Source organism: Lithobates pipiens, unplaced genomic scaffold (genome assembly GCF_037356315.1).
Source record: "Lithobates pipiens isolate NorthernLeopardFrog02 unplaced genomic scaffold, aLitPip1_a1.2 Scaffold_23, whole genome shotgun sequence".
Taxonomy (NCBI): Eukaryota; Metazoa; Chordata; class Amphibia; order Anura; family Ranidae; genus Lithobates; species Lithobates pipiens.
In genome coordinates, this window is record NW_027507785.1 from 22,898,528 (window position 1) to 22,910,475 (window position 11,948).

The window sequence follows — 11,948 nt, forward strand, 5'->3', positions numbered from 1 at the left end:
CCATTAAATTATAGACCGATCATTTCTTTGTCAGTGGGAAAACATACAAAATCAGCAGGGGGATCAAATACTTTTTACCCTCACTGTATACCTATCACTGGAATTTTATAACTTGCACTGCGTAAGTACAGCTAGATAAAACAAAAACTGTGTTGGTCTTCCTTTCAGGCTGCAAAGCAACAAAATGTGATTATTTTATAAGTGGGGTGATTCTTTTCTATACCCAGTGTATCCCCTGTTGTACGCAAGTTGTCCGCACTATGACGTCCCCAGCTAAGGAGGGGTCTGGAGGACAATGTCCTCGGCTACGGAGGGGTCCGGAGGCCGGCGTCCCCGGCTTCGGAGGGGTCCAGAGGACGACGTCCCCGGTTACGGAGTTGCCCGGAGGGCGACGTCCCTGGCTACAGAGGATGAGTCCAGAGGAAGACGTTCCTGACTTCGGAGGAAAACGTCCCGGGTTACCGAGGGGTGCGGAGGACGACGTCCACGGTTACCGAGGGGTGCGGAGGACGACGTCCACGGTTACCGAGGGGTGCGGAGGACGACGTCCACGGTTACCGAGGGGTGCGGAGGACGACGTCCACGGTTACCGAGGGGTGCGGAGGACGACGTCCACGGTTACCGAGGGGTGCGGAGGACGACGTCCACGGTTACCGAGGGGTGCGGAGGACGACGTCCCCGGTTACCGAGGGGTGCGGAGGACGACGTCCCCGGTTACCGAGGGGTGCGGAGGACGACGTCCACGGTTACCGAGGGGTGCGGAGGACGACGTCCACGGTTACCGAGGGGTGCGGAGGACGACGTCCACGGTTACCGAGGGGTGCGGAGGACGACGTCCACGGTTACGGAGGGGTCCGGAGGATGACGTCCCCGGTTACGGAGGGGTCCGGAGGACGACTTTTACCTGATGCTCAGACGATGGACATTCGGTGGTCTTTCGCTCTTATTAGCGGTGGTCTCTCATCCTGACAGAGCGCGGTCTCTCCGTTCCTGGAGATGTTTGCGGTCTCTTTCTCTCCGGTGTCACTCTTCTCTCTCTCTGCCCGGTGTCACCCACAGCTGTCTCTCTTCCCCGGGGATCTCTCTGCCTCTCCTCGGCTCTCTATCAGGCCTCTTCCTCAGCTCTCTATCCGGCCTGCGCTCTCTCTGTGTAATCTGCTGTCTCTCTAGTGGGCGGAGCCAGGATGACAGCTGCCCCCCCCCCCCCCCAGCTCGCCGGAAGTGGCCGCGTAGCTCTCAGGGACAGCCGCCGTATTGTGATTGGCAATGCCGGAAGTTCCCCTTCAATCTGGCTGTGTACTAGAATTGGTTTTCAGAAAGATGGCAACGGGACCTGGGCTAAAATTATGTCCATGAGAATTGTAGTGACTGAATAATTCAGCAAAAAGGGCCTGGATACAATCCAGTCCAGAAGTGGTCTCCGGAAATATGGCGGCGCCGGAAGTCTTTTCTCTAGGCCGGAAGTGGTCTCCGGGAAGATGGCGGTGCCGGGAGGTCACACGAGCGGAGAGCAGTGATGATGGCGGGAGAGGATCAGCAGCAGCTCCGTAATGTGAGGGCAGAGGGGGAGGCCTTGGCCAGGTTGCGTGTGGAGGGGTCCGAAGGCTAGCTCAGTGAGGAAAACGGGTTCCCACCTCAGCCAGGGAAACAGCATTTTCAGGACGACCAATGGCTGACCTTGTACTTCATCACCGAATCCTCTGTCTTCAGCACTGACTCGGGACAATGCTGCGGATCAGGAATGGTGATGTCTCCTCTACTGTCCTCATCATGCAGTTTGGGCAGTGACAGAAAGTGAAGGAGGGGAGATGGGTGTCACACAGACAGGAAGTGAAGGAGGGGAGATGGGTGTCACACAGACAGGAAGTGAAGGAGGGGAGATGGGTGTCACACAGACAGGAAGTGAAGGAGGGGAGATGGGTGTCACACAGACAGGACGTGAAGGAGGGGAGATGGGTGTCATAGAGACAGGACGTGAGGGGTGTCCAGGATTGGGGGTGAAGTGGGTGTCAAATAGGAAGTGAGATGGGGGGGGGGGGGGGCAGGTGGGTGTCACATAGAAAGGAAGTGGGGAGTATGCAGGTTGGGCAGTGACAGGAAGTGAGGGGTGTCCAGGTTGGGGTCAGGAGGTTAGGCCGGTGATAAGTGATGAACGGGGAAAGTTGAGTGTCACAGACATAAGAAGTGAGGGGTGTCTAGGATGGGGGGGGGGGGATACGTGGGTGTCAAATTAATCAAAAGTGAGGAGGAGGTGCAGGTGTGTGGCAGAGACAGGAAGTGTGGCGTATGCAGGTTTGGCTCAGGAAGTTGCATGGTGATAGGAAATGGGGAGGGCAGATGGGTTTCACAGAGACAGGAAGTAAGGGGTGTCCAGTTTGGGCAGTGACAGGAAGTGAGACGTGTCCAGGTTGGGCTGTGACAGGAAGTGGAGAAGGGCAGGTGAGTGTCACAGACAGGAAGTGAGGGGTGTCCAGGTTGGGCAGTGACAGGAAGTGGGGAGGGCAGGTGGATGTCACAAGCAGGAAGTGAGGGGTGTCCTGGTTGGGCAGTGACAGGAAGTGGGTGGGGGGCAGGTGGGATTTACAGAGACAGGAAGTGAGGAGTATCCAGGTTGGGAGTCAGGAGGTTAGGCCAGTGATAAGAAGAGGGGAAGGTGAGTATCACAGAGATAGGAAATGAGGGGTGTCCAGGAGGGGGGGGGGGTCATGGGTGTCAAATTGATAGGAAGTGGGGAAGGGCAAGTGGGTGTCACAGACAGAAAATGAGAGGTGTCCAATTCATAGGAAGTGAGGGCAGGGTGGTGTCACATTGACAGGAAGTGAGGAGTATATAAGTCAGGGGTCAGGAGGTTGGCTAGGAATGAGCTCAGGCGTGTTCGGATGGTCCATGAGCAGAGCTCGCCAGGAAGTCAGCGCAGCACTTGCACTAATCACAGGCAGTGAGACATTGCCCCGATGTGTGGCTGCAGAGATTGGGCAACGTCTCACTGCCTGTGATTAGAGGTGTCGCTGCATGTTGTTACGCTGCACCGACTTCCTGGTGGGCTCTGCACGTGGTCCATGCGAACACGCCTGAACTCATCCCTAAGGTTGGCCAGTCACAGGAAGTGAAGGTTAGCCACAGGTGGAAGTCGCCAAGACAGATGTGGCGGGAAATTTGGTGGCAGGCTGTGACAAAAGAGTTGGGGATTAGGCAGGTGGGCAGTGAAGGGTGCGCAAGATGGGGGCGGGCACACAAATCAAGTGAGAGGAAGGTGGGTGGGTGGGTGGTTGGTGACCCATACTAATATATACCATTATGTATTTTATGACAGTTGCGGGACTTTCTGCTGGTTTATAATAAGATGACGGAGATGTGCTTCACCCGCTGTGCCAAGAACCTCAACTACAGATCTGTGACCATGGACGAGGTATGAGGCATCATAATGGGACATACCATTGTCCTGTATAGCTTTGTCTGTCATCATATTGGATACGAGTCACTGGAAGGGGGCACACCGTGTGTGCCATCAGACAATTACACAACTCATCTTCTATATTACTATCCAGCATGCTGGCAGATCTCTGTGCTATCAACCACCTGACACATTTCTTCTCTTAGGTTTTTTTGTGTCACCAGAACATGAAGTGAGTGAGGATCTTCTGCTGGAGACAACTAAATGGCGGATTTCCTCTTTAGGGGAGATTTCCTCCCAATCCCTGTTCCTGGGACACTTGACGGAAGTCCTGACTGTTCCATAGTCCATTTAAAACTGTAAATTGGAGTCTAGAAATGTGGAGGTCACCATTGCTGGCACTGCGAATGCTGGTTTTCTGTCAAAATAGCCAATTCATCAAGATCTCCAATTACATCACTTCCTGTTACTGTACACTGACAGTATTGGAGATTTCGAGCACTTGCTGTTTGGATGCAACGCCAGTAACGGTTATGAGTGGATATTGGTAGTCCGCTGCGAAACTAACCACGGCAGCGACATCTTTTCCTAGTTACCCGCTGTTGTGTGAAAACTGCAAAGTCTTTGTGTACTGGAGAGTACACGCTTGCCGGTGTGTCAAAACGGCAAATCATCTAAATTTCCAATTACTGATGGTTTACAATAGGTGGAAGTGATGTAATTTGAGATCATGATGAATTGGGTATTTTGACAGAACACTGGCTACCTGGCTGTCATGCCGATCCATGGGTTTTAGTATTCTCTGCGACACTCTCCCAGCACATGTAAGCAATGCTGACATCCGTCTGACTGGCTGCATACTCATTTCAGGTCAGTGTCTCTCGAAATAGTGAAGGCAGGGGCAGCCAGACAACTAGCATTTTTCATGAGAAACTCAGTGATGGCGTCGTCCATAGCTCTCATGTACAGGCTTCCTTCAAGGATACACATCTACCATATTTTGATCTTCAAAAGGGCAATGCTGAGGATTGAGAGGACATCCACTGCTGACCTCTCCTGAATGATAGTGGGGGGGGGTTGAATGATTATAGGGAGGGGAGATATATTATGATTATAGTGGGGGAAGGTAGATGATATTGTAGTGGTCCATGCTGGGTGATGATGGTTGGGGGGAGGGGTTGGTTGATGATGGTGGCACGGGAAGGCATGGTGAATATGGGGCTGGGGGAACGTGTGTGATGGTGGTGGTGAGTGGAGTTAATATAGTGGTGCAAGGATGCATATAATAATGAATGATGGCAGCGGAAGGTAGTTGGATGATAGAGGTGGCAGGCAAGAGATGTAATGATAATGCTGGGGTGGTGAATGATGATGATTAAAGATGAGCCCAGGTGTGTTCGCATAGTGCACATGCAGAGCCCATCAGGAAGTCGATGCAGTGCTGCACTAATCACAGACAGTGAGACATTGTCCCGATGCGCGGCTGCAGAGATCGGGGCAATGTCTCATTGCCTGTGATTAGCGCAGCGCTGCGCCGACTTCCTGGCGGGCTCTGCACGTGGACCATGCGAACACGCCGGAGCTCATCCCTAATGATGATAGTGGTGCAGTAGGGCATATGATGATAGTTGGGGGAAGGGGTGAATGATGATGGTGGCGGTGGAAGGCTTGTGATGATGATAGTTGGGGGAGGGGGTGAATGATGATGGTGGCAGCGGAAGGTTTGTGATGATGATAGTTGGGGGAGGGGGTGAATGATGATGATGATGGTGGTGGCGGCGGCGGAAGGCTTGTGGTAAAGATAGTTGGGGGAGGGGGTGAATGATTATGGTGGTGGCGGAAGGCTTGTGGTGATGATAGTTGGGGGAGGGGGTGAATGATTATGGTGGCGGCAGAAGGCTTGTGATGATGATGATGGGGGGGGTTGATGATGATGCAGGGGAACGTATGATGAATACGGGGGTGGGGGAAGGTGTGTGATGATGGCGGGGAGTGGAGTTATTATAGTGGTGCAAGGATGCATATAATAATGAATGATGGCAGCAGAAGGTGGTTGAATGATAGAGGTGGCAGGCAAGAGATATAATGATAATTCTGGGGTGGTGAATGATGATGATAGTGGTGCAGGAAGGCATATGATGATGATAGTTGGGGAGGGGGTGAATGATTATGGTGGTGGCGGGGAAAGCTTGTGATGATGATAGTTGGGGGTGAATGATGATGATTATGGTGGCGGCGGAAGGCTTGTGATGATGATAGGTTGGAGGTGAATGATGATGATGATGATGGCGGCGGAAGGCTTGTGATGATGATAGGTTGGGGGAGGGGGTGGATGATGATGATGATGATGATGATGATGGCGGCGGCGGAAGGCTTGTGGTGATGATAGTTGGGGGAGGGGGTGAATGATTATGGTGGTGGCAGAAGGCTTGTGGTGATGATAGTTGGGGGAGGGGGTGAATGATTATGGTGGTGGCAGAAGGCTTGTGATGATGATAGTTGGGGGAGGGGGTGAATGATTATGGTGGTGGCAGAAGGCTTGTGATGATGATAGTTGGGGGAGGGGGTGAATGATGATGGTGGCGGCGGAAGGCTTGTGGTGATGATAGTTGGGGGAGGGGGTGAATGATTATGGTGGCGGCAGAAGGCTTGTGCTGATGATGATGATGGGGGGGGGGGGGTTTGATGATGATGCAGGGGAACGTATGATGAATACGGGGGTGGGGGAAGGTGTGTGATGATGGCGGGGAGTGGAGTTAATATAGTGGTGCAAGGATGCATATAATAATGAATGATGGCAGCAGAAGGTGGTTGAATGATAGGGGTGGCAGGCAAGAGATATGATAATTCTGGGGTGGTGAATGATGATGATGATAGTGGTGCAGGAAGGCATATGATGATGATAGTTGGGGAGGGGGTGAATGATTATGGTGGCGGCGGAAGGCTTCTGATGATGATAGTTGGGGGGGGGGTTTGAGGTGCAAGGATGCATATAATAATGAATGATGGCAGCAGAAGGTGGATGGATGATAGGGGTGGCAGGCAAGAGATGTAATGATTATTCTGGGGTGGTGAATGATGATGATAGTTGAGGGAGGGAGTGAATGATTATGGTAGTGCCGGAAGGCTTGTGGTGATGATGGTTCGGGGGAGGGGTGGATGATGATGGCAGCAGGGGAACGTATAATTATGGTGGTGGCGGAAGGTTTGTGATGATGTGGGTGAAGGGTGACATTGGGGAGGTGCATGATGATGGTTGGGGAAAAGTGGATGATGATCATGGTAAGAAAGGGGAGGTATATCATGATGGTATGGAGGATGTATAACGGAAAAAGAGGGAGACTTGTGATGATAATTTTTGTGGGCAGGTGGCTGATTGAGATGGGGAAGAGGAGGATTTTAGTGACAAGGGGGAAGGTTGATGATGACACAGTGCCTCATCTTTCTGTCCTCTCTCACCTCGCAGGAGAAATGTCTGGACAGCTGTGCCACCAAACTCATCCGCTCCAACCACCGTCTAATGGCAGCGTATGTGGGACTGATGCCGACCGTCGTGCAGCGCAGGATGGAGGACATGGAGAAGCAGAACAAGGAAATGGAAGCGATTGCTGAATCCAAACCAGAGCTATTGCCGGGAGCCAGTCCTGAGAGTGCAGTCCCTGTGGAGGCAGCAGGTGTCACGGATCATGTAACTAGTACATCAGGATCTCCATAAGGACTGAACGCTACAGCCACCAATATGGAGCATTTTCTGTCCTCCAACACCGGAGTGGTCTGATCATTTCCATGTTTACAGCGGCCTAAGCCTGGGTCCGCCCAGCTGGCGTGGTGGCCATCTTGATAGTTATCAGAGGAGTTATCAGTACCAACGTACAGCATGTATGAGAAGTGACTCTTGTTCTCCATTCAGTGACTTTGAGATGTTATCAGTCTGCTGCAGGAAGGAGGAAGCATTTCCTCAGTCTCTCCTCTCCAGTGATCAGACTTCAGTATTGTAACTTTGTAGCAGGTCACTAGGTGACAGGCTGCAGCAGTGGCTCATCTGTGTCAAGACAGACAAGAACCGTAGAGGCACCAGGATTTACAGGATGGTGTCATTTCTGTGCTGGATTTTTACTTCACCTGACAGCTGCTCAAGCCGCACAGAAATTCTCCTTAAATACAAAGTGCCAGTCACAGGAAGTGAGAACATCAGGGCATTGTTTGGTGTGTTTTATGTACACACAATATTTAATGAAGCTTTCCAGACGTATCTGCCTCGTGTTATTACTTTGTATGGTGGCTGTTGTATGCTTCCCAGAATGTTTTATACTTTTTGTGCATTTCCCTCCGTTTTATTTTTTATTTTAATTTTATTTTATTTTTGACAGCTAAGTACAGTATATGCCCTGTTAAAGGATAACCCCACTTTGGAAAAATATAGCATATACAATTTCTACACAAGCCACACTAATTTAATATTAAAATGACCCTTATTTTAACCTCTTCACACCGGCCAAATGCACATATGTCGCCTCGGCATGCGGGCCTTCAGGCCGAGCAGCCACATATATTCGGCCCTGTGTAAACCACTTACCGTGCTGAGAGCGGTTACTGGAAAGCTCCCGATGCATATTAGCGATAGGGAGCTTTCCGATTATGTGATTGCTGTGACAGCCAATCACAGTGGTTACATGACCCGAATGTTCGTCTCCTGTCATTTTAGAACCATTTAGGAGGAAGGGGTTAAGGGCTCATTCAGCCAGATTTGCCTATCCTCTGTGCAGAGCTGCTGGCTGATGTGTGTGCATTCACCTTGGATCTGCATGCGGGCAGCCCATAGATGTGAATGCGCATGCAGCTCTGGTATGGACAATCTCGTGTCAAATTTTGACGTGCGGGCAGGATTGGGTGCAGGGATCTTAATGCAGAGGCTCTGTATTTGGACCCATGCTCCTGCCCGCATTTCAAACTTTGATGTGTGATTGTGTATGTGCTCTTACTGCATGTGCATCCACTTCTATGGGCTGCCTTCATGAAGCTCTGAAGTGGGCTCACACATTTGCCAGCGGCTCTGTACAGAGGATAGGCTAAATCGCCCATCTGAATGAGACATAAATCTACAGGTGATGTAATTTTTATACATGTGTTATGGCAAAGCATTATTGCACAGTAATATCCTGTTTGTGTGATTGACTCAATCATTTTCCCAGAAGTCTGCAATAAGATACGAGTCAGATTTGTAGACACCCCAACAATAAGAATGTTAGTTTTGGTGAGATACTCCCCAGGGGGTTAAACACTTCTAAGGCTACATTTGCACAGTGCAGATACCATATTTATCGGCATATAACACACACTTTTTTTTCCCCCCCCTTAAAATCTGGGGGAAACCATGGAGGCATGCTATACGCCGATCGGCTGTCTCGGAGGGGAATAAGGGAATGAGCGCCGCCAAAATAGACAGAGCTGGATCCCCTGTTTATTTAGCTCCGCTCGCAGTCATGCTCAGTCCCACCTCCTAGCATTAACATCCCACCATTGGGCCGTTGTTATGTCCATCATAGGAGCTGGGCCAGGGGGCAGGACTGGGTGTTGCTGCAAGCCGAGTACACAGGAGATCCTGCACGGTCTATTTCTGCAATAACAATGCTGCAGATGAGCACTGATCAGGCTTCAATAATGGGCAAGGCTGCAGATGGGCACTGATCAGGCTTCAATAATGGGCAAGGCTGCAGATGGGCACTGATCAGGCTGCAATGATGGGCAAGGCTGCAGATGGGCACTGATCAGGCTGCAATGATGGGCAAGGCTGCAGATGAGCACTGATCAGGCTTCAATAATGGGCAAGGCTGCAGATGGGCACTGATCAGGCTTCAATAATGGGCAAGGCTGCAGATGGGCACTGATCAGGCTGCAATGATGGGCAAGGCTGCAGATGGGCACCGATCAGACTGCAATAATGGGCAAGTCTGTAGAAGGGGACCGATCATGTTGCAATGATGGGCAAGGCTGCAGATGGGCACTGATCATGCTCCAATGATGGGCACTGACCCTTATTTTGCTTCAAAATTCTTTATTTAAAATGTACGTTTTTTTTCTCTCCTGAAACTTCCCTCTTAAAATTAAGGTCCGGGTTATACACCTGTGTGTGTTATCCACCGCTAAATATGGTAATTTGCCGCTCTCCGTGGTATCTAAATCTGTTCCTGGATACTGCAATATTCTCTGCCATGTCCTTATTCAAACTGGCTGCGGCAAGAACTCTACAGAAACGCAGACCCAGGATGCACACCGGCTGCCTCCAGGGTTGGTCATATGAGCGGTTACATTCAAACAACGGTGGCACCGGCAATTGATTTGTACAGAGTATAAATATGACAGCTGCTGCTGGTTGCACACAGTGTGTGCAGGCAGTGTTTAGTCCTGCCACCAATAATCTACTGATTCTTGTCAATGGTTATCTGCATGCAACTGGAAAATTGTAGTCTTAAGGGATGCAGACCCTTCAGCTTTTCTCATTAGAACACAGAGTGCACCAGCTGATTATAATTAACAGGGCCCTCCCATTCAGGATCAGTCTGCACATTTCTACAGAGCACCAATTGTTAAATCCCCCCGCAATGTACATTGATCATCCAGAACCGAGTTCTTTTTTTCTCAACATAAGTGCAGTTAGTCATTATGGGACAATTTTTTCATTTGTTATATAAATAATATTTGTAGCTAGCCGGGAACACTAAAGTCCACATGGGTAGCTTATTGATGCAAACCTGTACTAAGGGACTGGGATTAATGCTAGCATGGCTTTTATGGTCTGAAGACAGATGACATCTTACTGGATGGTATGAAGATGGGGGACATCCTGCTGGATTGAATCAGGAGGTGGAACATCCTCTTGGGTGGGATGAAGATGGAGGGGGGGGGGGCGGGCATCCTCCTGGGAGAGATGGAGACAGATTACCTTTTCCTGGGACATTGACAAAGACGGGGCACATCCTGGGTGGGACGAAGACGGGGGACATCCTCATGGGTTGGATAAAGATCTTGCACATCCTCCTGGGTGGATATAGGATGGACATCCTCCTGGGTGGGATGAAGACAGGGCACATCCTCCTTGGGGGACTGTAGATGGGGCACATCTCCCTAGTTGGAATGAAAATAGGGAATGTCCTTCTGGGTGGGATAACCACCTCTTGCGTGGAATGAAGATAAATGACCTCCTCCTTGGTGGGCTGAAGATGGGAGGGGAAGCATATCATCCTGAGTGGAATAAAAAAAGAGGAACTTCCTCCTGAGTGGGATGAACATAGGCAGGGACATCTTCCAGGGTGGAATAGAGACTACATCCTTCTGGATGAGATGGTAACAGGTGATTTCTTTTTATGGGGGTAAAAGACAGGACACATCCTGTTGGGTGGAATGAAGATGGAGAACATCATCCTGGTTGAATGAAGACCGGAGACACGCTTCTCAGTGTAATAAAAACGGCGGGGGGGGGGGAATACCCTCACTGGTGGGATGGAGACAGTTACAGGCTGCTCAAAATCATTTCATTTTCAGAATCAGCTAGTATCCTATTAGGAGTCTCAGTAATTTGTGTAAACCATGTTATCATGACAGTGTGATGTCACCCGGTACCCTCAGCCTCTGATCACATTAAAGTGGAACTTAAAGGGGTTGTAAACCTTTGTGTTTCTATGCATTAAGGTGAAAAAAACACCTGGCAGTGACCGAGCAAACCCCCCCCCCCCCCGTTTTACTTACCTGAGCCCTGTAATTCTGTTGGCGGTGACTCGCTCAACCGCTCTCCGCAAGGTCCCGGCTCTTGATTGGATAGATTGGTAGCAGTGCGGCCATTGGCTCCCACTGCTGTCAATCAAATCAAATTACCTGGCGGGCGGAGCTGCCGGGGGACCCCAGAAGAGCAGCTTCGGGGGGCCACTCTGTGCAAAACGAGCTGAACAGTGGAGGTAAGTATGACATGTTTGTTATTAAAAAAAAAAACCCTTATCACTTTACAGTCACAGGTGTTTGTTACCCTAAAAAAAAATAGATCCTGTTACCTTAAAGCATGCATAACAGGGCAGTGCTTGTGCTGTGTCATCTGCACCCTGTATAACCCAAAAAACCTGGCTGATCCTGCCTGGTTCTGCTCTACCCTCTGTAAACTGACCACAGTTTATCATCGATGCTGAACCCTGACACTGTAGTCAGTTTGCGTGCCTCTGTCTTCCGCAGCTCTTGCCCTCCTCCTCTCCTCTCTCTCCCTCCCTGCCTGTCAGCTTGAGACATTGCATCTTGGAGGTATTCTGTACACAGATAGTATACAGAAGCCCCCCAAACTCCCCAGATATTTAATTTCCTGCTTGAGTGATTGGCTCACTGATTTTTGCAGAAGTGTATACTAAGACACGTCAGATTTGTGGCACCCCCTGCAACAAATGTCATTTTTGATGAGATACTCCCAAAGAAAAAAAAAATGTCTAAAGGGATGCAGACCCTGCTACTCTCCTCATTAGAGCCCTGCAAGTGCAGCAGTTTACTGGTAATTATAAAACCACTTTCCCATACA

General features: G+C 50.2%; 2 protein-coding genes across 2 annotated transcripts in view; one reads left to right on the plus strand and one right to left on the minus strand.

Moving 5' to 3' along the window:
* Positions 1-1,196, minus strand: part of ARFIP2 (ARF interacting protein 2) — a 141,370-nt gene extending 140,174 nt beyond the window's left edge. The window contains 1 exon segment of the mRNA XM_077451304.1: positions 905-1,196. The gene's annotated coding sequence lies outside the window, so the exon portion shown is untranslated.
* A 222-nt stretch (positions 1,197-1,418) lies between these two features.
* Positions 1,419-7,646, plus strand: TIMM10B (translocase of inner mitochondrial membrane 10B). The gene is made up of 3 exons (XM_077451306.1): positions 1,419-1,552; positions 3,314-3,409; positions 6,861-7,646. The coding sequence occupies exons 1-3, from the start codon at positions 1,517-1,519 to the stop codon at positions 7,107-7,109; spliced, it is 381 nt and encodes a 126-aa protein (XP_077307432.1). The 5' UTR covers positions 1,419-1,516; the 3' UTR covers positions 7,110-7,646.
* Positions 7,647-11,948: the final 4,302 nt, after the last annotated feature.